Source organism: Pongo pygmaeus, chromosome 11, assembly GCF_028885625.2.
Source record: "Pongo pygmaeus isolate AG05252 chromosome 11, NHGRI_mPonPyg2-v2.0_pri, whole genome shotgun sequence".
NCBI classification, from domain to species: Eukaryota; Metazoa; Chordata; class Mammalia; order Primates; family Hominidae; genus Pongo; species Pongo pygmaeus.
Window position 1 is genome coordinate 70,405,173 of NC_072384.2, and position 27,928 is coordinate 70,433,100.

Genomic DNA, 27,928 nt, shown 5'->3' on the forward strand with positions numbered 1-27,928 from the left:
GTCTAATTCTTCCTTATTTGGTACAGTTTCTTTTAAGTTATCTATATTCTTAGCTTAAGACTCTTCCTAATATTTAGGCCTTAGCTCAATATATGAGTTACTCAGAGAGGAAAATAGTTGAAAACACTTACATAGCACTATGTGCCAGGTTCAAACTGCTCTACACACATTGTATAATTCAATGTGTGTAGAGCAGTTCAAACTGCTCTACACACATTATATAATTCAACAACCCCATTAAGTACTATTATTATGCCATTCTACAGATGAGAAAACTGAGGCACAGACAGGGTGAATAATTCGTCCAGTATCATACACCTATTTGTTTGTAGAGCCTGGATTTGTGCATGGACATTATTGCCCCAGAATTCATATGTTTAGTCCCCTATAAATTACCACCATTTCAGGCACTTTTATATCATTCATCATTTGTTTGTTTGTTTGTCTAGATAATGGGATCTTGCCACATCAACCAGGCTGGTCTCGAACTCCTGGCCTCGAGCAATCCCCCCATCTTGGCCTCCCAAAGTTCTGGGATTACAGGCGTGAGCCACTGTGCCCAGCCCATTCACTGTGAGTTCTTTACAGCATGTATCAGTGTCTGAAATGTTTAATTGTTCATTTCATCTTCTCCCTACCTGCCAGAGAATGTAACACCCATGAAGCAGAACTTTATCATTTTCCTCATAATATCCCTAGCAACTGGACAAGTACCTGGCAAATAATAGAACACATATACCGAATTAATGAACAAATGAAGTGAAAGTTAGTGGAAATATTTATATTCTTTCATAAAACATTTACAAGACTTATACTTCTTATGTATCAATCTATTTTATTGTGCTGATTCTGTAGTTCTTGCTGGATTTCTGCCACCTTCAAATTAGGTTGTAAGGTAACTGTCTTAGTCTGTTTTTTGTTACTATAAGAAAATACCTGAGGCTCGGTAATTTGTAAAGAAAAGAGGTTTATTTAGCTTACGGTTCTCAGGCTGGGAAGTTGAAGATTGGGTAGTTGAATCTGGTGAGGGCCTCATGCTGTTTCCACTCATGGCAGAAAGTAGAAGGGAAACAGGCATGTGCAAAGAGATCACACAGCAAGAGAGGAAGCAAGAGAAACCAAGGAAGCCACACTCTTTTTAACAACCCACTCTCATGGGAACTAATCCATTCCTATGAGAGCAAGACCTCACTCACCCCCAGCCCCCAAATTAATCTACTCAGGAGGGATTCAACTCACCTGCCTGACCCAAACACCTCCCACCTCCCAACTCCACCACATACTGGGGATCAAATTTCAGCATGAATTTTGTTTTGTTTTGTTTTTATGTTGTTGTTGAGACAGGGTCTTGCTCCATCACCCAGGCTGGAGTGTAGTGGTGTGATCATGGCTCACTGCAGCTTTGAACTGCTGAGCTCAAGTGATCCTTCTGCCTCAGACTCCTGAGTAGCTAGGAATACAGTCATGTGCCACCACATCTAGCTAATATTTTTTAAAACAATTTTTGTAGAGACAGGATCTTGCTATGTTGCCCACACGGGTCTCAAATTTCTGGCCCCAAGTGATTCTTCCACCTCAGCTTCCCCAAATCCTGAGATTATAGGTGTGAGCCACTGCACCCAGCCCAACATGGGTTTTGAAGGGGGCAAACCACATATAGACCAAAGCAGTAACTGAGGTAAAAGAAAAATATTCCTAAGTAATTTGTTTACAAATGTGCCAATCTGATTTGAGGGGAAGCATTTTGAATTTTTATCTTATGTCAGTACAGTGTCACAACATATCCAAAATGCTTGTGGCATTGCTTATTCTTTAGGCATTTTGTGGCCTGTTAACATTCAGAGGAAGAAAATCTGCAGCACCAATTCATAGGGATGACCAAAAGAAATGAAGATGGATATGTGTAATCCTCTAGTTACCCTTTCTGAATCTGCAGTAAACTCTCAGGGCTTCATGCATAAATAACCAAATAGCATCAGAGGTTTGGCTGACAGATCTCAGGAATTACCTGTTCTTTTCATTTTCATTTGGGTTTAATATTCATTCCACCATGGGAAAACCACCATATCTCAATCTGATGATGCTTACCTGATTAAGGAGAACTCTCCATAAGAAGTTCATAGCATACCCTAAAGCTGACATTGAAGACTAAATAAGTTACAATGAGATTTTAGTTGTCTTTTAAAGGAACAGGGAAGCTTTGAGGAAGAAACTGTCTGAATAAAAAGCCATGATATCACAGGCTATGTTATAGCTAAATCTAAGAATTTATGAGGTTTGTTCATTCAGGATCATCAGTACCCCCTGTCCATACTCTTCATCCTACTAGCACTCACTAATGAATGAAATGGTAAGGTGTTGGCATGACCTGAAAATAGGCATGTGTGTATAATAGGTATGTAGTAATAATAGCTTTTAAAAAATCTGCAAATTATTGTTTACATTATTTAACCTACTTGCTTCTCACAGTCATCTGAAGAGCATGCTATTATCCCCATCAATTACACAAACTGAATTTGACATAATTGAGGAATCTAAGGTTAAATATTGGCTAGGATGTTGGAATTCAGATGAGGAAACTGAAACTTAGAGATGCTTGGTTATGTCCCAGTATGAGAGATTTTGTGAACCTTAAACCCAATGTTCTCTGTTACCTTACACAGAGCTAGCATCTAGGAACTATTTAGTAAGTCTGCCAATGAGTTATGTCTGTGTAGACAGTTCAGTTCCAGACCTGTGCCTTCTTCAATAACTTTACAACACATTGTAATGATGTTAATGAACCCAAATATCCAACAATATGAGACTATATAAGAATGCCTACTCAATAGACTTCAGAGGGGAACCCACTGAAAAAGTTTCATGTATTCAATAAGGTTTGTTTTTGTTTGTTTGTTTGTTTGTTTTGAGATGGAGTTTCACTCTTGTTGCCCAGGCTGGAATGCAATGGCGTGATCTTGGCTCACTGCAACCTCCACCTCCCAAGTTCAAATGATTCTCCTGTCTCAGCCTCCCGAGTAGCTGGGACTACAGGTGCCCGCCACCACGCCCGGCTAATTTTTGTATTTTTAGTAGAGACAGGGTTTCGCCATGTTGACCAGGCTGGTCTCGAACTCCTGACTTCAGGTGATTTGCTTGTCTTGACCTCCCAAAGTGCTGGGATTATAGGCATGAGCCACTGCATCCAGCCTCAATAAGTATTTACTGAAGGCCTTCTAGGTATTCTGGAGGGAACAAAACCCAGTGTCTGCTCTTCAACAGCATTGTTGTTAAATACAGGGAGATAAACACTGCCATTGTAGGGGTCCTGGGCACTAAGGGAGAATGTGGGAGGGCAGGAGAGACAGTCTAGGCATCCAGGAAAAGCATTTAGAGGGAAGTGAAGTCTAAGCTAAGAAGGTAGAGGAAGTGGGAACTAGCAGTAAGAAAAGGGTATGTAGAAGACAGTCTGAGCAGAGTAACACAACTTGCAAAAGTACAGAGACACAATCTGAGTTCAGAAAGTTAAGCAGGTAAGGTTGGATTATAAAATGAAAATGAACCAGTTAGAGTGGAGAAAGACAAAGCTACAGTGATAAAAGAACTGGGTGATGGGAGGGTCTTAGAAGCCATGTTAGAGTTTGAACTTTATCCTTAGAGTCATGGAGGCATTGAATGCTTTTAAGGAAAATAATTGTATTTTAGAAAGAGCATTCTGGTAGTCAGGTAAAAAAGATGTCTTCTTAAACTACACATTACGATCCATTGGTCAGTTATGAAATCATTGCAGTAAATCACAAATACCTGGGGTTTTACAAAGTTACATACATAGAATAGAAAATATCAGCATATACTGCAAAAGAGTATGGCAAGTATTGTTTTATGAAACTTTTGTTTCAGGAGTGTATTCCCTAGACCTTGAAGTGAAATGTATTTCTTCCTATGGATCTCAATGAAAAATAAAATTTGAAAGTTTAAAGAACAGACTAGAGTTGAATACAGACTCTAGCAGTTCAAACTCGTAATCTGAAAAGAGACAGTAGCAGGGAGATGGAATGGAGGGGTAACTCTAGAGGTAGAAAGAATTGGCAGGAATTGGGGATAAAGTAAACATGGTAAAGAGGCAGAGGTCAAGGATGACTCTTAGTGGGAGGACAAGGTATATGGTGATGCCAGCCCCTAAAGACAGGAACACAGGAAAGCAGCTTTGTTGAAGAAGATGGAGGTTCACTTGCACAAGTTGACTATGGGAAATGTATTAGTTTAGTATTGCTGCTATAAAAAGTTACCACAAACTTTGTGGCTTAAAACAACACAAGTTTATGATCTTATAGTTCTGGAGGTTCTAAGTCCAAAATGGGTCTCACTGGGCCAAAAGCAAGGTGTCAGCAAGGCTGCATTCCTTCTGGAGGCTCTAGGAGATAATCCATTTCCTTGCCTTTTCCAGACGTCATGCTGCCATCTCTCTATTCTCTCTCCTGACTTTTTCTTCTGCTTTTAAAGATGCTTGTGATTACCTTGGGTCCATCTGGATAATTCAAGATAGTCACCCTATCTTAAAGTCAGCTGATCAGCAAGGTTAACTCCATCTGCAATCTCAATGCCCCATTGCTATGTAACCTAACATATTTGCAGTTTCTGGGTATTAAGATGTAGACATCTTGGGAGAAGAGGGGTGCATTATTCTGCCTAACTCAGGAAGTATTGGGTAAGTGTTAACTAGTTTTCATGGTATGAAGCTTAAAAAAGACACTTGGGTGGGAAATATACCTTTATTAGGAGTCACCAATTAGAGATAGTAGTCAAATAAACAGAATGGAGGACCCATGGAGAGAGTGTAGTCCAAATAGGAGAGGACCAGGGATAGAATTATAATGATCACCAACATTTAAGTGGTAGTCCATGAAAGAGAAGTGCACATAATAGACTGAGAAGGAACAACCAAGAGGAAAATTGGGAAAGCAAATATAGTGGGCACTGTTGGTTTCCTACTCAGCAACTATCTTTTTCCCTTTCTTTGCAAAGAGCAAAGACAGTCCTGATTCTGTTCAGACATTCGCTCCCCACATACATAGCCACGAGACTCAGCCAACCAGTCCCTGGCATTTCTCTGGTGACTGTTATTGTTCCAGAGATGGACATGTGACCTACTTCTTCTAAAAAGATCGAGGACTTTATTTCATGATTGGGAGGAGATGTTCCTCCATTCTTCTGGTTAAGAACCAGGAAGCATGCTGCCCTAGTTTCTGCTGGCAGTCATCTCATGATCATGAGAGAAGCTAATCTTAGGAAGAAGCTGACGCTGTGGATGGAAGAACAAAAAGAACCTAGGTCCCTGCTAATGCTCAGCCACTGAGTCGATGGGCCTGGGAGCCACCCCTCTGAGTTTATGTTATGAGATAAACTTTCTTATTGTTCAAGCCAGTTGGATCAAGGTATCTTTTACCTGCTGCCAAAAGCCTTCTAACTGATATTGAGCAGCACCACTGAAACCCAGAAAAAGAGTTTCAAGGAGCCTGCAAAAACCTGCTTTGCCAAAAGTTGCAGAGAAGACAAGTAAGATAAGAACTAAAAGGGTAATTGGATAGCAACAAACAGGCAGTTGGTGATATTAGGAAAAGCTGTGTCATTTGAGTGTGAATTGGGGGTGCCGTATTTCAGTGAATTTGAATGCATTGGAGGTGAGGAAAAGGAAAACAAGGAAAGAAAAAAGATGAAGCATCATTGGAAGACATAAGGTAAGTGGAGTATTATTTGTAAAACATTTAAGATGAGCATGTTTACCGGCCTGGGCAACATGGAAAAAACATCTCTATAAAACATAAAAATTAGCTGAGAGTGGTGACACATGCCTGTAGTCTCAGCTACCTGGGAAGCTGAGGCAGGAAGATCGCCTGAGCCTGGGAGTTTGAGGCCTCAGTGAGCCATAATCTGATTGCGCCACTGCACTCCAGCCTGGGAGACTGTCTCAAAAAAAAAAAAAAAAAATAGATGAGCCTGAGCCTGTTTAATAGGATGGATGATAATAACAGCTACTGATAGCCTGTTATGTGTTAGGCACTATACTAAGCATTCATATGTTAATGTTTTTAATCCTCATAACACCTGTATGGGATAGACATTATTATTCCCAATTTACATACGAAGAAAGTGAGGTGTAGAGAGGTTGAAAGTAACTTTCTAAAGATCACATACTTGGGAACTGGCAGATTCAAGTCCAGGTCATTTTATTCTAATACCCTGCCCTTCACGCTATGGCTTCCTCCCTAAGAGGCCAGTAGAGAGGAACAGATTGGAAAAACGGATAACTTACAAGGCATTTATCTAATATTTTAGAAGATCCACGTAAGAGAACCTTAACACATGGCAGTGTTTAGTTGAACCACTGCCCCAGCAGTCCAAGTGTGAAATCAGAGCTGTCTCCTCTTCTCCAGTATTGGTCCTTTCATAGCCTTCAATTACCCTATATTATATACTAAACAAGGTGATAACCTGCCTTTATTTATTTATTGAGACAGGGTCTCACTCTGTTGCCTAGGCTTAGGCTGGTGTGCAGTGGCATAAACACGGCTCACTGCAGCATCAAACTCCTGGGCTCAAGTGATCTTCCCACCTAAGCCTCTCGAGTAGCTGGGACTACAGGCGCACACCACCACCCCTCGCTAATTTTTTAATATTTTGTAGAGACTGGGTCTTGCTATGGTCCCAGGCTGGTCTTCAATTCCTGGCCTCGAGGGATTCCTCCCACCTCAGCCTCCCAAAGTGTTAGGATTATAGGTGTGAGTCACCATGACCAGCGTGCATTTACTTTAATTACAACGTTTATTTCCCTTTAGCTTGATCGTGGTGGACATGTAAAATAGATGTAATTTTGGTATTTGCCTGAAATATTGATGTTGGTCAAGGGGGAGCACGTGAACAGAGCTCATGGTACCAGATGTGAAGTCAAGCCTACGGCCATTGGAAACACTGTGGGGTTTGGGGCAAAAGTCCTATACCATGAGGTCTTGAGAGTTCACAAGAGGCAGGTAAGATAAGGCCTCCAAGGCCAGACTAAGGAGTACAATGGTCTTTCTGACTGTCTCTCCTAATAAGCCCCCCAGTCCTCATAGGATATGAGTTATAATGGAGCAGGGGGTGCATACAGAGCTTGGAGGAGCTTGGGAAGTAAAGCACTGGGAGAAGAGATTGGCTTGCATAGCCTGTTCAAAATGTACCCTTCTGAACAAAGAGACAACTTATGACACATATTGTGGTTGGTTCCCCCTATGTCCATTCCACCCCAGATGATAAATCTAATCATGGTAATCCTATCCCCTTTGCTACTAGTTATCGCTAGGCATGGGCAGAACTACACCAATTTCAGCTGATAAAACATCAGCAGGAGTTGGATATTAACAAGAAGGAATGGAGCCCTCATGGCTGCTGGCAGCCATCTTAGAACAAGGAGTAGGCCTTATAATGAAGCCAAGGCTAAGGACAGCAGAGCAGAGCGAAAAAGGAACCCGGTCCTTGAAGACATTTTCTTACTATGTAAGACAGTACATTTTCTTGCTATTTAAACCATTTTGCTTCAGATTTTCTATCACTAGTAGCTGAGAGTATATCCAATGTATCTGCCACAGCGCAGTAAGCATGATAATGCCAATAACATCTCCTAAGAGTGTGTAAGTCAAACTGGATGCTTCCGTTACCCTCAGTTCCCCAAGGGTTCATGGCCATTCGAAGCCAAGGAAGAGGAATTGGTGGGTCCTTCTGTCAGTCAGAAAAAGCAGAAACATGAAACTGGTTACAATGGTTATCTCTGGGTTGTGCAATTGAGGGGAGGTAGATAAGAAGAGTTGTACTTTTCATTTTACACCTTTTATTTATTCCCTTAAAATTTTAAAATCATGGGCATGTATCACTTTTATAACTAAAAGCTTTTTTATTATAAACCATACACAGCATGCAATTTATCATTTTAAGCATTTTCAAGCGTATACTTCAGTGGTATTACGCACATTTACATTGCTGTGTAACCACCACCAGCACCCATCTCAGAAACTGCTTCATCTTCCCAACTGAAATTCTGTCCTCATTAAACAATAATTCCTCATTTCCCACTCCCACTAGCCACCATTCTACTTTTTGCTTCGATTAATTTGACTACTCTAGGTACTGCATATAAAAGGAATCATATATGTCATTTTGTGACTGGCTTATTTCACTTAGCATAATGTCTTCAAGGTTCATGCATGTCATAGCATATGTCAATACTTTATTCCTTTTACTGCTAAATAATATTCCACTGTATGCATATGCCACATTTTGTTCATCTGTTCATCCACTGATGGACATTTGGGTGGCTTTCACCTTTTGGTTATGGTGAATAATGCTGCTATGAACACAGGTGTACAAATATCTGTTGGAGGCTAAAACCTCTTAAATTAAGCCTATACATGGGGTAGGAGAAAATATGGGGGTGGGGGGATTACTGAAAATGCTAACCATGGTTGTGTTTGTATGATGAGGTTATTTCCTTTTTCATCATTCTAAAGTCATAAGCTTTCTTTAGCAATCATATATTACTTTAAAAGAAAGAAGATGTACATTTTTTCAAAAGAAAAAAATTTTAAAAGAGAATTAAGGTAAAATTGACCTTAGAATCAGAAAAGTTAACATAAGGAAAGAAATCAACATTCATAGAGTACCAATTATGTGAGGTATTTTAGCAGGCCTTAGTATTCTTTCTGGTGTGATGGAAGCTTTTAATGAGGATAAATACTAATAAATAAGCCAATAAATAGTTCATTAAGTACAGGAAAAAAAAAGTCACCTGAGATAGAAATTTGCTGATTTTCATAAAATATTAACCAGTTAGTACATTTATAAATTGCTTACCCTGATGCCTAATAGGATATTTAAGCAGGGTTAATTGTGATCCATCACAAATAGCCCCCAAAGTCCCTGTTTTCTTAGGATTTATTATGTAGTTCCTGTTGCTGCACAACAACATATATTTTAATACTGAATTTTCATAAACTCCTCTCCCCGCTTTTTAATACTTCAGCTATTTTGTAACAAGGCTTTTGGTGTCCCATGCTCTCAGGTCCCTAATGTATCTTCATCTCTAATTAAGTTCTAAATGTTTTTCCATAAAAAGCCTTGCTTGAAAGTGACTATTCTTTAAGATGATAGATTTCACAGTTCCCTGCCTACCACTGGATAATATATTAAGAGGAAAATCTCTTTCCCATCAAAACATGCATCAAAATCAGTTTCTTCCAACTGGCACCAGAAGAACCCAACTAAAGTTGGGAGCAGGGTGTTTTTTTGTTTTGTTTTGTTTTGTTTTGAGACGGAGTCTCGCTGTGTTGCCCAGGGTGAAGTGCAATGGAGCGATCTCAGTTCACTGCAACCTCCGCCTCCCAGGTTCAAGCGAGTCTCCTGCCTCCGCCTCCCAAGTAGCTGGGATTACAAGTGCGTGCCACCATGCCTGGCTAATTTTTGTATTTTTAGTAGAGGCGGGGTTTCACCATTTGGTCAGACTGGTCTCGAACACCTGACCTCAGATGATCCGCCCATCTCGGCCTCCCAAAGTTCTGGGATTACAGGTGTGAGCCACGGCACCCAGTGGGGGGACAGAGTATTTAAATCAGCAGACAACATCCTCATCTAAAGCCACCTTCTCTTAGCTCACAACCTGCCAATGAAAGAAAATAAGAGAAAAAATATTAAAAATCATATGCCACTAAACAAAATTAAGGGAATACTTCAAGAAACTTATCTCAAATGAAAAGTTGCTAAATTGAGCTTTCTTTGAAAACCTGTTAAAGCAGACTGGGCACAGTAGCTCACACCTGTAATCCCAGCATCTTGGGAAGCCGAGGTGGGAGGATCACTTGAGCCCAGGAGTTCAAGACCAGCCTGGGCAACATAATGAGACCCTGTCTCCATAAAATATAAAAAACCAAAACCAAAAAATTAGCCAAGTGTAACGATGGGAGCCTATAGTCCCAGCTACTCAGGGGTGGGGCCGAGGTGGGAGGATCATGTGAGCCAGGGAGGTCGAGGCTGCAGTAAGACATGATTGTCCCACTGCACTCTAGCCTGAGTGACAGAGTGAGATTCTTGGCCTCCCAAAGTTCTGGGATTCTAGGCATGAGCCACAGTGCCCAGTCTGCAATTTTAAATACAAGGATAAAAGAAAACCTCACTGGGAAAAGAACACTTGAACATTTGAGTAAAGACAGAATGAGAAGGAACAAACCCTACAAATGCCTGGAGGAAGAGCTTTCCAAGCACAGGGTTAGTAATTACAAAGTCCCTGGCCCATTCTATTCTAGTTCATATTTATGAAACAGCAAGGAGGCCATTGTCCCTAGGGTGGAGTGAGGATGGGGCAGAGCAGTATAAGAAGAACTCAAACAGTTAACAAGGTCAGACCGTGTAGGGCTTTGTCGGTATTATAAAGACTTTGTCTGTTCCTCTGAGATGCGGAATCATTAGAGGGTTTTGAGTAGAGGAAAGCCATGATATGAGTATGACCTAGTATTTTACATTGTGTGTGTTAGGGAAGGAAACGAGGGATAGTAAGAGCAGAAATAGAGAGTGAAGTTGTTAAAGTTTGAAAGTAGCTCCACCAGAATTTACTGACAGATTGTAAGGAAGAAGTCAGTGATAACTCCAAGGTTTTGGACCAGACCAACTGGAAGGTGGAGTTGCCTCTAGTTATTTACAGAGATGGAGAAAACTATAATAGGAGCAGGTTTGGAAAAAAGCATCAGGAGTTCAATTTGGGACACCTTAAGTTTCAGATGCCTATTAGAAATCCAAGTGGATGGCCAGGTGTGGTGGCTCATGCTTGTAATCCCAGCACTTTGGGCAGCCGAGGCAGGTGGATCACCTGAGGTCAGGGGTTCGATACCAGCCTGGCCAACATGGCAAAACCCCGTCTCTACTAAAAATACAAAAATTAGCCGGGCGTGGTAGCGCACGCCTGTAATCCCAGCTACGAGACAGGCTGAGGCAGGAGAATTGCTTGAACCTAGGGGGCAGAGGTTGCAGTGAGCTGAGATCACGCCACTGCACTCCAGCCTGGGCGACAGAGCAAGACTCCATCTCAAAAAAAAAAAGAAAAAAGAAAAAAAAATCCAAGTGGAAAATTCAACTGGACATATCAACCTGGAATGCTGGACAGAGGTTCAGGGTAAAGATATAAATTTGGGAGTCAATAACATCTAAATTTTTTTATTTTAATTTAAATAAAAATTAAGATATTTAAAACTGCCAGATTGGATGAGATTACAGAGGGAGAGAATGAAGGTAGGAAAATTGAAAGATCAAAAGATTGAATCCCAGCAGAAATCCATAATTATGTGTAAATGTCATCTCATCACAAAACTGGCTCCCTCTCTCCCTTTCCTAAGAGAGTCTGAATACTCCATCAGAAAACTTTCTCTACAAATCAAACTATCTTTGTGGACTAATAAAAACCTCTAAGGCACTAAAGAGGAGGGCTTTGAGTCCTACGTCCGGGAATGATCAGTAGCTCTACTAAAAGAAATTGGCAAAATAATACAAATATTATGCTTAGCTTATACATCCAAGGAGAACAAATTTAAATTGATCAAAATCACTGTTGAACTAAGGGGAAGGAGCAGAAGCAGCAATTAAACATGTATTGAACACCATTAACTAGGCACACTTGAGCTTGCTAAAATGGGTTCTTTTTTAGACTGAGTCTTGCTCTGTTGCCCAGGCTGGAGTGCAGTGGCGCAATCTTGGCTCACTGCAACCTCTGCCTCCCAGGTTCAAGCAATTCTGCCTCAGCCTCCCGAGCAGCTGGGATTACAGGCGTGCGCAACCATGCCCAGCTAATTTTTTTATTTTTAGTGGAGACGGTGGTTTCACCACGTTGGCCAGGCTGATCTTGAACTCCTGACCTCAGGTGATTTGCCTGCCTCAGCCTCCCAAAGTGCTGGGAATTACAGGCATAAGCCACCACGCCCGGCCTAAAATGGGTTCTATGAGCATCAAATAAGATATCCCACAAGGCTGATATTAACCCCCATTTCACTTAGAAGTAAACTTGGAGCAGTCAAACAATAGCCGATAAGTAGAATCTAGATTTAAACTCAACAACGTTTTTGCTTTTCTCCCAGTAAAAGCTGCCTTGAGGGCCTCAAGAGGTTCTTGAGTCCATGGTATTTACAACATGAGAAGAGTTGCCGGTGAGAAGAATCACAAAATACCTGTAATAATAAATTGTTTCAGATGAATGAAGCCTCATCTGGTCTTATCTTGTACCCTAACCCTCCCATCATGGGGGTTTGGAGAGATTCTGTGATTTTTCCAAGGTCAAATGATTATTATGTGACAGAGCCAGAAGGCTTCACTGAACAAGCATAAGGTGCTGGGACTGAGGGAAGAAGAAAGCATTTCCAGCCCCCTGCGCACTAAGCGTGTGGTCTGGGAAGTCCTGTAGCCTCTCTGGACTTAAGTTTCCTCATCAAGAAAACAGAAGACCTCAGGTGATAATTAACTGAGAATTCATACAATAAACACACCACACAATTTCCCTGAGACTTATTTCCTACCTCTATGAGGATAATTATTAGTCATGTTGCTAAAGAGAGAGAGGTCTCTAATGTCCCCCACAGACCCCAGCACCACCACTGTTGGCCAGACTGGGCCCACAGTAAGCAATTCTGGGCAGCCTACATCAGACTTTACCCTGAGTTCCACCTTGCTCCTGCCCTGGCATTTTTTTTTTTTTTTTTTTTGAGATGAGTCTCACTCTGTTGCTCAGGCTGGAGTGCAGTGGCACGATCTTGGCTCCCTGCAACCTCTGCCTCCCGACTTCACACGATTCTCGTGCCTCAGCCTCCCAAGTAGCTGGGATTACAGGTCATGCAGCACCATACCCAGCTAATTTTTGTATGTTTAATAGAGATTGGGTTTCTCCATGTTGCCCAGGCTAGTCTCGAACTCCTGGCCTCAAGAGATCTGCCTGCCTCGGCCTCCTAAAGTGCAGGGATTACAGGCGTGAACCACCGCGCACAGTCTCCGCTTGCCCTTCTTGGTATAGGAGAGTGTATTCGTCAGCTATTGTCACAATATTTGATGTAGTTTGGATGTTTGTCCCCTCTAAATCTCGTGCTGAAATGTGACCCCCAGTGTTGAAGGTGGGGCCTAATGGGAACGGCAATCAATCATGCACCCCTTCTGTTAAGGTTTCAGTTTCCTCCCCTGAGTAACTGGCCAGGATTAGGGGAAGAAACCTGGTCTGGAATAGAAGTTTAAATTATTAGATTCTCCACAACTAAGTCAGAACTTTCCAGAACCTTTTCACAAACAACAGTCCCAGATACCTATGTTTGAAAATGGGGACTAAATATCTGTTATTTTAAATAGTTCAAGAGCTTTTACACTAAAAGAAATGAATAAAATATTACTCTTCTCAGTCTCCCATGAATTCTGTATTTCACGAAAGCATCTCAGGTGGGAAATCCTCCTTTTTGCATCCCACCCTTTTGGGGAAGGACTGATTTTGCCTTGGTTTTTGTTGAGATCAGAAAACACAGATATACCTTTAAAGCTCCCCATCAGAATTACAATCCAGAACTGTATTACCTTGGTTTCCAGTTTTGCAATGAAACAGTTTCTTGCCTAATATTCAAAGGTTCACTACATTTGAGACACAGCTAGGTGGGAAAAAAACAGATGCCATGCATCCCCTAGTCTTTCACCAAAGGGACACACCACGCTGGGTGCTTCAGGTCACTTCCGGAGCACTTCTGACCATTTGAAAAGGCCCTGCTTTGTGAAATATGGCAGGGATGAGTATGAGCCTGCATTCTTCCTTGAAGAACTGCTCCCTTGGGAGGCCTGTTGTTTCTTCTCAGAAATTGTAGTCTATTGCCACCTGGTGTTCATTCTGTGTTCGTGTTCAGAATAGCAAGAACTGGACGTTTTAAGATTTGCACAAGGAGATTTGCCCAAACACAAATCACCTGTCCTCCTTGATTCATTTCTTTGTATTAGAATATTTTCATCTTCTGACTATCAAGGGGGAAGGACCATTTGCCAGTTATTCGAAGAATCCAGCTCTCTTCTTTAGAAAAAGTGACTGTAATTCCTAGAGTCCTCTCCAGCCTTCCAGCATTCTGCTGTCACCCCTCCCACCCCCTCGCACTCTTTTGACACTTTCCTGCCTCCCAGCTGTGAGTGTTGTGTGGTCTGTTGGGATGGGGGTGTGGATTTAGCTATGGTCCTTCAAGAAAGTCCAGAATAATTCAGGGAACTATCTTTAAAGAACAAAAACAGCAAATGGACCTTAGCTCCGACTTAAGCAGAATGAAAGGTTAAGTAACGCTTCCCCCAGTTCTCGTGTCGGGAGACAGACGTTTAACCGGTGAGCACTGCCATTTTTTTTTTTTTCCTTTTTGGTCATAAATTAGACACTTAAAATAGATTTTAAGGAGCCAGCTGAAACGAACCAATACCGTGGCTCTAAATTACGTTTCCTGGAGGCTAAAAATTCTAATTGCGTCAAAAAAAGAATTGACGTGTCCTGTCTACTCACCTTGACTGACCACGTTTTAGGCATGAAGATCTCCCCGCAGCCCGTTTGGGCGCTCCTTCAACGCCTCACGCTCCTCCTACTCACCCGTTTTTCCCTTTGCAGAAAAGGCTTGGCCCCAAATCCGGTTGGAATATCTTTCAACAATCCCCCACCCACCCACGACGGGGAAAGGAATGAAGGGCATTGTGGGCGGAGGGTCGTGTTCCCAAGTCCCAGCCGTGGTTGACCTAAGGAAACGTTATCCTCGGCAGACAGGGTGGAGTAGCCGGGGCTGCAAGCTCGCAAATCCCTAAAGCCCGAGAGAGACTGGAGGGGTCGCACATCGCCCCCTCCTTCTTCTGCCTTTGAGCGCCGCGTTCCCATTTCTTCAAAACGCTTCAAATACAATCGAAACAGCTGGGCGGACACCACTCCCTTCCGGGCCACCCCTCATCACCGGTTCGAGTCCCTGGAGAGGATATCTTTTTTCCACCCCCATTATCCCAAGAATCCTCCCCCAGGAGTGATAAAAGATTAAAGGAAGAGTGAAAGACATAAACAAAAATATAGGTTTCAAATGTTGTTTAGAGCCGAATGACAACCACGGCCACTCAGTTCAAATTCCTACCGGAGAGAAGAGCAGTGGGCGAAATACCTCACCCCGCAACTAGGCAAAACAAACACAGCGGTTACTGCCAGGAGGGAGGGGGGCTGGGGCGAGCCTGGTGGGTTGGCCCATAGCTATTGGCGGAAGCAAACGAAACAGAGGCGTGGGGACCAGAAGGGCGGGCGCTGTCCTTCGTGCTGAAAGATCTATGCCCTACCTCAAAACTCAGTATCTGAATGGAGTGGAATTCCAGGCCTTCAATTCCTTACCATTCCTGCTGTGCCCAAGAGTCCGAGTTGGAGGAGGAGATCATTGAAAATTAAATCAAATTATCAAATTTATGAAGTTTCTAAGTCCGCTTCTCTCCCTGCCTCACTGGAATGTCCACTCCCGGCGTGCAGGATAATATAAACCGCAGGGATAATGCAAGCTCCAAAAAATAAGTGCTTGGCACATAGTAGGGGATTAATAAATATTCGTTTAGTCAATTATTGCTAATATTCAATTAAACATTCTAAACAAGGACGGGCAAGAGGCTTCATTTCTCCCCTACTCACCATAAAGGAGAAAGAGAGGGATGTCCTCGAAGCTGGACGGACTCAACTTCAGCTTGCGTTACCTAGCCTTGCAGGAGATTCCTTCTCCAACGAGATTATTTTATTGGCTAAAACGTTAGGGGTGTTTTGAACTCTGGGGTCAAAGGAGGAAGTGGTTGGAAATGTCTGAATCTCGTGCCACAGGTGAGGTAAACGAATCTTCCTTTCCAGGGAATCACGGGTTTTGGGAAAAGGTTGAGGCGAGCGGACGTCTATGCTGGACAATGAAGAACGAGGGGCAACGGGAGATGTGTTGCCTCCTCCCTCCTGTCTCCTGCCCCGTGCGTCTTGAATGATTTAGCACTGGCACCTGGCTCCCTGATTGGTGCGACCGTCTCGTTTAGGGAAGGCTCTAGGAGGGCCGGTGGATGGAATTCCGAGCTTCACCTGATTGTATGCCGCCCACTTCAAGCGGCGCAGAGCAGCTGCCGGTTGAGTGGTTTGGGGGGACGTTTCCTACGTGGAGCAGGCACCCCCAGCCTGTCCAGCCCCAAGCCTCAGTGCCCAGGGCTGCAGTCACCGCGCGCCCCGCCGTTTAGGATGTTTTTTGTGCCCTTAAAAAGTGCCCGGGATTTTATCGTCAGGTGGAGACAAGGCGACAAAACAGTAGTTTCTTTAGTACCAAAGGCAACGCGATTATTTCAAACCCCACAGCGAGATCCCTCTTGCTGATCAGGCCATGTCTGCCCAGAGCGGACCCTTCGATCTCCCTTATGGAACTGTCGGTGATTTACAATTTTTTTGTGTGTGTTTCCATTGTGTTGTGGTGAAAGGCGATAAGGCATTCAAAGAAAACGGACGGGCCTCGGCTGAACCAGTGAGGCCCCAGACGCGCATAAATAACCCCTGCGTGCTGCACCATCCGGGGAGAGGGGGAGGACCACGGTAAATACCAGTAAAGGAATCACTGCCTACACGGTGTCACCCAGATACGCACAGACATCAACTTTTTTGCCCTAAAGAAAAAGAAACTGGGGGAGAAGAAAGGGGAGAACTTAAACTAGTGACAGGGCGGTGAGGGAAGGCATGAAGAGGCAGGCCGGCGCGTAACCGCCTGGCCAGCAGCTCCAGGTGTGGGCTCCGCTCGGGCGCTGGAGGAGAGACCCGGGAGCTCAGGGCCGCTCGGTCTCTGGGCTCTTGGCGCCCTCTGGTGGGAATTTCTCTATCAACGCATTTTTACGGCGAGGGGCTTTTCCCAACGCAGCGGTTCTTTTAACTACGCCTAAATATTGCAAAGGGAGAATCCTTAAAGCGCGTGAAATCGAAGGGGGAGTGGACCAGAGCAAGGGGGGCTGGTCCGCCCCTCCCGGGGCACCTCTGTGCTCGGGTTCCCCATGCGCGTGCAGCGGCGCTCGTGCGTGTCATGAACCTTCAGACGTGATTAATCAGGAGGCCTTCTTTTCCCATCACCAAGAGGGCCAAAGCGAGGAGCGAGCGCATAGCGAAAGGGACGCGGGGTCCTTTTCTCTGCCGGTGGCACTGGGTAGCTGTGGCCAGGTGTGGTACTTTGATGAGGCCCCGGGCTGGATGAGGAAACTGTAATTCCTCCATGGTCTGAGAGGGCTCCCCTCATTTCTGCCTCCTTTGCTGTTACAAAAATCCCAGCTCGGTAGAGAGCCAACGAGGACACGACTCAAAGCGCGCTTTCGCTCAAGGAAGCATCGCAGGGTCACAGATCTGGGGGAACCCCGGGGAAAAGGACTGAGGCAAAGCCGCCGCTCGTCTCCTACAAGATATGGGAGGGGGAGGGGAAATGGGAGAGGGGAAAGGAGGGGAGGGAAGAAGAAACGCTCAAAAAGGCAGAATTCTTCGTAGGAATTATCTTTTCCCTCCTCTCACCCGACAGCCTTCCTATTTCCAAAGGAAAAAAAAAGCGTGTTGAGTACATTCTGGATTACTCATAAGACCTTTTTTTTTTTCCTTCCGGGCACAAAACCGTGAGCTGGATTTATAATCGCCCTATAAAGCTCCAGAGGCGGTCAGGCACCTGCAGAGGAGCCCCGCCGCTCCACCGACGAGCTGCCCCCGCGAGCAACGGCCTCGTGATTTCCCCGCCGATCCGGTCCCCGCCTCCCCACTCTGCCCCCGCCTACCCCGAAGCAGTGCAGCCGCCTCTCCGAATCTCTCTCTTCTCCTGGCACTCGCGTGCGAGACGGAACTAGCGAGAACGAGGAAGCAGCTGGAGGTGACGCCGGGCAGATTACGCCTGTCAGGGCCGAGTCGAGCGGATCGCTAGGCGCTGTGCAGAGGAAAGGCAGGAGTGCCCGGCTCGCTGTCGCCGAGCCGAGGTGGGTAAGCGAGCGACCACCTGGACTTCCCAGCGCCCAACCGTGGCTTTTCAGCCAGGTCCTCTCCGCCCGCGGCTTCTCAACCAACCCCATCCCCAGCGCCGGCCACCCAACCTCCCGAAATGAGTGCTTCCTGCCAGCCCTAGTCCCTGCTCTCCACGGGTGCACTGCGCAGGGACCCCCCCCTCTCCCCGCCCTCGTCACTCTTCTTATCCCTGCCCTCCGGATTCACGCCCCGGGGACGCACGGAGGCTGAGGCTCTAGTTGAAGTGGGGCAAGAGCGATTTTCCCTTGAGCTTCCATGCTGCGAGCGCCTGTCCTTCCAAAGGGCGCCTGGGCAGCAGTAGCCGAAGGCGCTACTAGGAACGGTAACCTGTTACTCTCCCAGCGGCCGTAGTCGACCGGCTGCCCGAGTTGCTGTGCGAGTGCGCGCGCGGGGCTAGGTATGAGGTCGGAGGGAGGGTGTGGAGGCGATGGCCGGTGGGCGCTTCTCTGTGGGGTCTTCGATCTACCCAGATTAGCCCGCACTCTCTCTGTCCCGGGGCCTTCGGGCGCCATCGCGCCAGCGCCGAGAGTCAAGCAGGGGCGCCGCGCAAGATCTTTGTCCGCCGCCTCCTGCGCGCTGCGCGCAAGTTCGTTTCCCCGGTGACGTTCCCCATTCTTACTTACCCCACCCTCTCGGGATCTGTACCGCGAGAAATCTGGGGTCCTCAGGGGGCTAGGTAGAGGAGAAACGCTGAAACCGGACCGAAACCTCGCCCTAGGCTTAGCGATGGCTAAAAACCGGCTGGGATAAGAGGGAGACAAGCAAGGTTCCGACTCGCTGCTTTCTGGCTGTCTGGAGTGCAAGGTGACTGTGGTTCTTCTCTGGCCAAGTCCGAGGGAGAACGTAAAGATATGGGCCTTTTTCCCCCTCTCACCTTGTCTCACCAAAGTCCCCAGTCCCCGGAGCAGTTAGCCTCTTTCTTTCCAGGGAATTAGCCAGACACAACAAAGGGAACCAGACACCGAACCAGACATGCCCGCCCCGTGCGCCCTCCCCCCGCTGGCCCACACGCCGGCTGCTGAGTGCCCAATGGGGCTTGTAGCGGCTCGGCTGGAAAATCGCTCACTGAGCGCTCCCCTGTGCTCCTAGCCCAGTCCCCCACACCCCTGCGTCTTGTACTGGCCTTGGACCCCCCCCCGACCCCGACCCCGACCCCGCCTCGTCTCGGCGCTTCACTCCAGGTCGCGCTGATGCACCGCCAGACTCGAGAGCGGCCCAGGGCTACGCTCCCCGCGCCCCAGTACCGGAGCTAGCGCGCACGTCTCCTCCGCTGCCCCCACCCCTGCGCACCCCTACCAGGCAGGCTCGCTGCCCTTCCTCCCTCTTGTCTCTCCAGAGCCGGATCTTCAAGGGGAGCCTCCACGCCCCCGGCTGCTCAGTCCCTCCGGTGTGCAGGACCCCGGAAGTCCTCCCCGCACAGCTCTCGCTTCTCTTTGCAGCTTGTTTCTGCGCCGGACCAGTCGAGGACCCCGGACAGTAGAGGCCCCGGGACGACCGAGCTGATGGCGTCTTCGACCCCATCTTCGTCCGCAACCTCCTCGAACGCGGGAGCGGACCCCAATACCACTAACCTGCGCCCCACAAGTAGGTCCCGCCCCAATTTTCTATCAAATGAACTGCAGGGAAGATGGGGGCGCTGGGACGTCGGGAGGCTGAGCTGGCGGAAAGGGAAGGGGGAGCGCGGAGATGATGGAGGCTGGGAAATAAATGGGGCTCTGACCCCGTCCCTGCCAGAGGTCATTCGGCTGTCAGGGACGCTAGGTGACTCCCAGAGCACCGGAGAGCGAGGACCACGCAAAGTCTGAGCAGCGGCGATCGTTGAGGGCTTCGCGGCGGAGGAGGGGCGCGCAGCCAGACTGTCGTTTTTATTCTGTTGTGTGTGGTTTCTTTGCTCCGTGGGACGACAGGGGTCAGGGCAGGGGGCAGAATGAAGAGCTAGGAGCCCCAGCAGGAATAAGAGTTTTCAGTCCCTGGCTTTCGTTGAGCCAAGATCTGACCTCCTCCTTTCCCCCTGCGCTGTGTTCAATGTCTATAATCAGCGGAAATTTCGACGTTAATTGCAGCTTTTAGAAAACTCAAGGTCCCTAATTGCTCCAAATTTGCATCAAGCTATTGACGAGTTAGGGAGAAGTCAGGGGCGGGAAAGGTGCATAAAACTGAGACTGAGCCTTGACATTTCATACAATTAATTACATCTCAGAGACATAAATAAATAAATAGGGGAGTGGGCAGCATCCTGAGTGGCAAGAGATGGGGAACGGGGAGGGGGCAAGAAGATTTATCATAGTGAGGAGAGAGCACCTCTCTCCTTATCCCAGGCAAGAGATCTGTCAGGAGGTGACACGTCCCGAAAAAAGAGAAAGAAAAGAGACACCAGATAAAAGAGGGGGGAGGATTTATGCTTCCCTGTCTTAAGTGCGACAGGCTCCTCAACCCATTTCCAGAATCTGTCTTTAATTTTATTTCCTACCTCTGTAAAGGCTTGAGATGAGAAAATTGTTTTTCTTCTTCCTTGTTGGAGTGAAGAAGTGTCTCCTGACCCCATCCCCCTAAAAAAAACTATCAGCTTCAGACTGTAAGTGTTCCTGCTCCCCCCTTTATTTATTTTGTTTCTGAGATGTAATTAATTATATGAATTTCCAGAATTTGTATACAGAAAGGGCTTAAGAAGGATAGTGTGGTTACAGGGAGTTCTTATTGATGTGCTTTTATGGCACTTTATATTTGAGAAAATAAGTATCCTCATCAATGAAGTGGGGATTATTACCGGAAAGCCCCTTTAGACGCTGGCATTGGCTCCCGGGCAGGAGGTCTTGTGTTAAGTCCTCAGGTCTCATTCCAATTTCCTTTGCAGCTCCCTCTTCCCGCCACCCAGGAGGGATACAATTACCCACACAACAAAGAGGGCCTCGGGAGAGTCGCCAGCCCTGGTAGCATATGAACCAGGCACCGGCATTGGAGCTGGCTAGGGCAAGGCGGGAGGAACGCGAGGCCTGCGCGCCTTTGTGTGTTGCTTTCGCCTTGATGGATTTCTTTTCTGACGCTTTACACATTTCCCGCCCCCTTTTGCCGCCTGGGGGTGGGGGTGGGGGGTTAGCAGGCAGTTGTGTTAATTTACCCTCCACTCCCGGCGCCCTTACTTCCCGTGGCCGCCAGTCGCCGGCGCAAATGCCAAGTCACAGGTAGGAGACCCAACAGAGGCGATGACCTGAATCCGCAAGTGGCCTGGTTCGCCTGGAAGCTACCAAAGTGAAGGCAAGAGAGCCGGGGACCCTGATGTAAAACAGCAAGCAGCACGTGTCCCAGGCACACTGTTGCGGACCCTTAGCCTAGCTATGGCATCGCACCCCAGGCTTCAAAGGCGCGCTGGGCGCTCTATCCACTCTCACCCTCCCTTGCAGACAATACCTTTGCCCGCCCAGCTAACTCCACTTCTCTGCCCCTTTAGAGTCTCCTGGGAGGTGGCCTTAGTGCAGGCAACCTTAGGCACTCTCTTGTTCCAGCAACCTTTGGGTGGGGCTTGGAGCCCTCCTTGTCCTCAACCACTAGGTCTTCCCGACCCTTGCTACATCAAAGGGGCTCTCTCGCTTGCTCTCCCCGTCTCTCTTTCCCTTTCTTTCATTGCAACCCCCAATTTTGAAAGGCAGTGCAATGTGTCTGAACTCCAACTTCCCTGCTGAGTGACCTTGGAAAACTCATGTAACCTCTCTGAGCCTCGATGTTTTTTCTTTGTCAAATGACTCTTAGATCAACACTCCTGCCAGTTTCACAGGACTGTTAGGAGAATTAGATGAGATGATGTTTAAAGTGAAAGCACTTTATCAGGTCCAAATAGCTCATTATCCGCCAGGTATTATTAGGGTTTTGCTTTTGCACTGATTTCCTGTCTGTCACTGGAACTCCATCTGTGACATGTCTCACCGACGTCAGGCTGTTTCTTCTCCCCGCTGGGGCTCTGTTGTGCCTCGGGTTTAATGGATGTCACTCTCCTTATCGCCTCCAACACTTGTGCGAAGCTGGAGGCACCAGTCAGGGTAGGGTAAGCGAGTGCTTGGAGAGCTTTGCTTTGAGAGATTGGAAGGGGATTTCATGCTGGGCTCACCACACCAGTCCGCTTGGGGGCTTAGCGGGGATGGGGCTGCTTTCCACGCTTCTTGCTGGAAGTTGAACACCGAAGGCAGCAGGTAGACCTTGAGGGGTTTGAGAACAGCCTGGAAAAGAAGGAAAATCCAGCAGCACCTCCACCCTCAGTTGTAACTCAGAGGAAAGGTGCTTGATTCCATTTACCTTTGCCTGCTCCAGACCCAAGATGTCAGAGGGAAGGGTTAATGAGGGGCAGGTTGGAAAGAGGGGCCAGGGATAAGGACCCGAGGCGCACTATTGTCTTCCCCACTCCTCGGTCTGACTGAAGAGCAGCCATGCGAGCCCGATGATCTAGTCAAATACTATTTTTCACCCAATTAATTCTTGAACTCTTCCGCGACCCCATTTCATGCCAGTTTATTTTAAGCTGCCACTAGGCTGGAGACCCGCCAAGAAATTATGAGACGTTTCGGTCCCAGATGCCTGTGTTCCCTTTCTGGGCTGCTGTGGTCGCCCTTTGAGTCTGCGGGACCTGGCCAGTGGGTGTTGGGCAGCTCTATCAGAGCCTGGCTCTTTGCGTGTGGGTCAGCCTTCACCCAACTCCGACCCCACCTCCGGGGCTGCCGGGCGGGGGTCGCTTGGGGGCTCGGAGGGGCGCCGGGTGCCCCGCCTCTCAGAGACACCGTTCTGTATTTGAAGCCAGAAGCAGGAAGGGAGTATGATGGGGGCTTAGAGGATATGCCTGTCGGCTCACAGATTTGGCTCCTAGCTCCTTTCAGGAAGTAGCTTTTAATGAAGAGCTCTGGCAAAGACCTCATCCTCCCCCAAGAAAACCATTGCCCTCCACCCATTTCCCCACGGTCGGAGCCTCTCTGACCGAACCTCTCTCCCTCTCTCTCGTCCTAGCGTACGATACCTGGTGCGGCGTGGCCCATGGATGCACCAGAAAACTGGGGCTCAAGATCTGCGGTAAGTGACAGGACCCACTGGGGCCCGGCTGGGAGGCGCGGCGCGCGGACCTCTGGGGCTTGGGAGACTGGGACGCAAGCGCAGGGGGATCCGGGCTCTTGGGTCTGATTTTCTAACGTAATTACAGCCAGGACAGCCAGCGACCACGCTCCCCTACAGGCCCTGACCCTCCTCTGCCCACCCCAGACCTGGTCCCCAGGGGTCTTTTTCTCTGGAGTCCCCGATCCCCAAGACCCCGTGGAGCGAACGCCGGGTGCCCTGCCTGGGCGCAGAAGCGGGAGGAAAGCGCCCCCGCGCTGCAACCCCGCTTTCCTAGCCCCGCGCGCAAGCAGCTCCCACCCGGTGCCGTGCACTCTGCCCGCGCGTCCCAAAGGTCGCGTAGAAAAGGTGAACTGATCTGGCTTGCTGGAGAGCAGACCAAAGGCGCGTGTATCTGCCTAAAGCTGTAGCTGACACGTCTCCCCCATCCCCTACATCATCGCCTACCCCTCACTCGCACCTCCACTCGCGCAGTGGAGTCGCATTGAAAGTGGTCTCTCCACCTTGAGGGGTTTCGCCCTGAGATGTCATAACGGATTCAAGTTTCTTTATTTGGGGCCTCGGAGGCTAAAGAAAAGGATTGCCTGGAGCCCACCGTGGCCTGCCTGAGGGAGGCACGAGGGTTTGCCTGGCGCATCCTTGAAAGCTAGGAGGGAAGGGAAGGGGACGAGCAGGCACGAGGAGCCGCAGGGGGCGAAAGAACCGGGAAGGAAGAAAATAGATCAGGGAGCTGGAGAGGAGAAAGAACTGCTCTCTGGAGACAGGAGGGTCTGAAATGAAAATGCCTAAAGGATGTTATTTTTTTAAAGGAAAAAGGGAGATTTGTTTGAAGGGACACAGCTGAGTGACTCTGGCTGAACAATGAGGACTTGCTTTCCTTGCTACATTTCACCGACTAAAATTCTCTAGCCTTATCGAGCCAGAAAATACGGATGTCCCTGGGCAGAGGTTGGAGAGGCGGGGGAAGATTAACGAGGGGCTTATTAAAGAGCCGTCCGTCAGCTGCTGCGCGCGGGAGATAGCGGCAGAGCAGGCACGGGACACGCCCTCCCTCCCCACCCCCAGCCCCGGAGCGCCAGAGCCGCCCGCCGCCTGGGTGCTCTCTGCACCTGCTCTTCCCAGCCTCCCTGCGTCCTGGAGCGAGGGCGGTGGCAGTTTGCAGTCAGAGCAGAGTAGCCGCTTTGGGGAACTACTCCCTTCCCCGCTTGGCCGCGCCGCGCCCTCCCTGCGTTTCTGGGGCTCTGTCCTCTAGACCCTGGGACTCGGCGTTTAGGGAGGAAGGGGTGCTCGATTCCTAGACCCAGCCATTTTCCACCGAAAGCCCAGCCCTGCCGCCGGGCGGCCTTGGGGTTTTGCCTTCTCCCCAGCGCGGGACGCCCGTGGGGCGAGGCCAGGGCTACATCCCTGTGCTGGGGCAGCCGGCGGCCTCTGATCTTTGTTCTATAAATAGCCCCGTCCCACTCCCACCCCCACCCCCACCTCCACCCCCACCCTGCCGCCATTCTGGGCTTAATGGCCCGTTTCGCGCCAGGTCTCTTCAGCGGCCGCAGCGCTCGGCTTCTGCAGCCGTCATTGTCATGCAGCCAGCCGGGCAGGCAGAACTGAGCGAGCCCTGGGCAGCCGAGGACAGGGTAGGGGCAGGCTCTGGGTGAGGGCTCCTTACCCGCGGCGCCTGGCCTGCTGAGGGTGGGGGGCAGCCCTCATTCACCCCCATCCTGCCCCCTGCTGTCCCCTGCTCCTCTGGCTGCAGGCGCTCCACTTCCACGGGAATAAAAGGTCTAAGTGCTTCTTATGGGGACATACCCGACGAGTTCAGAAAGGGTAAAGAGGCGGGAAAGAGTGGGGCTTCGCTGGGTCCGGAAATAGGGAACCCGGAGTTGGCCTCACCTCCCCCTCCCCCACTGTCAGCCAAAGCTAGGAGGGAGAGCTCTTGGGGGCTACAGTCCTCAGTTTCCTCCCTGTGTCTGCTCCCCACAACCCACGGTAGTCTGTTGAGGAGAAATTCCCTTGGGCTAAAATGCCCTGCTTTTCGGGCCACAGGTTAGGAGGCTTCCCATTAGGTTTGATTCTGAAAGAAAACAAAACACCAAGATTTATTTTCCACACCTTGAGACAACTTTGGCTTTCCATTTTAATCTAGTGGAGGCAGAGTGCAGTCTTTGGTGTTGGCCCTGGGTCCACAGCTCCCTGCCTGCCTACGTACACACACACACACACACATACACACGTGCGTGCACACACACACACACACCCCTCCCTTCATCCCTGGAGGGATGGACCTGGAGGGTTCCTTCTTGACTTGACAGCATCCAGGTTGGTTTACCCTTTCACATTAAGAGAGCAGAGGAACTCATGGTCCTCTTCCCACTTCCAAACCCACTGCCCTGGATGACTCTCAGAAGCACCCTCAGTGCCTTGCCAAAATTCAACCCTCACCCACTCTCCCCTTGCCCTTCCCCAAAAGCCACAGAATGAGGCTGCAAGGAAGGCCCTGGGCCCCACTAGTGGTAGGTACCCTTAGCTCTGGAGGCAGAATCCCCCAGGGAGAGTAATCAGCTAGAAGAAACCCATGGTCTTGCCAAGAGCTGGAGAGTGCTGCAGGCATGGTGGCATGATCTAAATACGATGAGTTGCAGGGATCCCTAAGTTCTGGCTCTGGGCTCTGCTAACTTCCCAGGGTGTCCTTGGGCTGCCATCACTTATCTCTTGCTGCCAACTATAGCCCCTGAGCTGTTTTATGTAGCCTACACTGTGTGTGTGTGTGTGTGTGTGTGTGTGTGTGTGTGTGTGTGTAATTTTGTATCAAGTGCCAAACCTTAAAAATAGAGAGATTTCAAGTGCTCTCTTTTTCTGGTTTCTCTTGAAAAAACTTGGGGATGGGCAATGGGAAGGGAAACATGGCAGGTGCTGTTAGCCCAAGAAAATCAGAAAAAGAAGTCATGGTGGCTCACATCTGTAATCCCAACACTTTGGGAGGCCAAGGTGGTAGGATCATTTGAGGCCAGGAGTTTGAGACTAGCCTGAGCAGCATAGGGAGACCCCATCTCTACAAAAACTTTAAAAAAATTAGCCAGGTGTGGTGGCCACATAGCTGCAGTCCTAGCTACTCAGGAGGATGAGGCAGGAGGATCGCTTGAGCCCAGGAGTTTGAAATTACAATGAGCTATGATGGTGCCACTACACTCCAGTCTGGACAACAGCAATAGAGTATGACCCTGTCTCAAAAACAAATGAACAAATGAAAAAGAGCCCCTTCGTCTATGCATATGCAATTCCATGCCGTAGCTTGGTGAACAGAGAATGTGCTGGGCTTCAGCTCCCACGTGCCCTGTTGGCCACAGGTGCTTATGCCATGCACAGCTCAAAGCCCCACTTGGCAACAACTGGCTGGAGCCAGGTGCTTTCTAGCTACACATACATGTGCACACATGCACACACACATACACATACACACTCTCTCACTTGGCCCCATAAGGCTTTGAGTTTGGCAGCTGGGGTGAGGAACCTGCAGCAGGAGCTCCCCTCAGCTCAGAGGTGGAGCCGTGACTTTTTCTCCCCTTGCGGCTGGCCAGTGTGCTAGCACCCAACCAAACACAACTGCAGCTTTGCCTCTCCTTTGCTTTCCTCTTTGCCTCTAAGAATGTAGAGCTCTGTGACCAGTTACCCACAGGCTTAAACTAGGTCCTTGAAGCTGGGGTGTAGAGCAAGAGGGAGTACACTCGGCTTCATTCTCTGGGACCCCTTCTTACAGGACCCCTTGCTAGCCAGGGAGATTGTCAAGGCACTGACCTCCAGGTCATCCACCACCTCTTCATCCTTGGAGAAGCAGTTCCTTCCAGGGCCTCTCAGAGCCAAGGGAGGCCTGGATCACCTACCTTTCTGAGGATCCCAGTATTTTAGAAAACAAACACCTTCCTAAACAAAGTGAAAGACATGACAATATATATTATATGTTTATATTAGCAAATTAATTGTTTTACAGTAAATTATAATGCAGTGTAAGTGTGCTATTCATAAAATAATTACAGGATTTAGAGAGGATTCTGATTCTTAGTACATTACTGGAAGTGCAGCCCAAGGAATGGGATGCAGGTTTAAAGCTGCGTCGTAGGGCCAGGCGTGGTGGCTCGCACCTGTAATCCCAGCACTTTGGGAGGCCGAGACAGGTGGATCACCCGAGGTCAGGAGTTTGAGACCAGCCTGACCAACATGGCGAAAACCCCGTCTCTACTAAAAACACAAAAATTAGCCGGACGTGGTGGTGGGCACCTGTAATCCCAACTACTTGGGAGGCTGAGGCAGGAGAATCACTTGAACTCGGGAGATGGAGGTTGTGATGAGCCAAGATCATGCCACTGCACTCCAGCCTGGGTGACAGAGCGAGACTCCGTCTCAAAAAAAACAAAACAAAACAAAAAAAACTGTGGCATAATGATCGTTTCTCAGCCTCATCAGGGCACCTCTGGGAGAGCCTGTGTCAAAACCTCAAGCCGAGTTTCTGCTTCCTGCAGCTGCCCAGAGGGAAGGGGCTTCAAGGTGGGGAGACTCAGGGAGTGAGTCAGAAGCCTAACCAGATGTCGGGGACAACAGAGTGGGGGTTCAGCTGGGCAGGACCTCACTGCATGAGGCCACATGGGTTTAGTCTTTCAAGTCTGGCAAATTCCACAGCTCAATGTTCTGGGACGAGAGGAGCAGTCTCAGAGCTCAGGTGCCATCTGATCCTGCATCCCTCTGGCAAATGAGTGCTGGCTCCTGGTTCTGGACTTTGAGGAT

General features: G+C 48.2%; 1 protein-coding gene across 4 annotated transcripts in view; it reads left to right on the forward strand.

Annotated features, from left to right (window-relative positions):
* The first annotated feature begins 17,889 nt into the window (after positions 1–17,889).
* GAD1 (glutamate decarboxylase 1) overlaps positions 17,890–27,928 on the forward strand; it is a 45,737-nt gene continuing 35,698 nt past the window's right edge. For 3 of the 4 annotated variants that reach the window (XM_054476991.2, XM_054476992.2, XM_063648301.1), the window contains exons 1-3: positions 17,890–18,018; positions 19,504–19,648; positions 23,054–23,116. In XM_054476991.2, coding sequence (XP_054332966.1) covers positions 19,567–19,648; positions 23,054–23,116 — 145 coding nt within the window. In that variant the 5' untranslated portion in view covers positions 17,890–18,018; positions 19,504–19,566. Of the gene's footprint in view, positions 18,019–19,503; positions 19,649–23,053; positions 23,117–27,928 lie in introns of those variants that run through there. The other variant, XM_063648300.1, reaches the window with a different exon arrangement.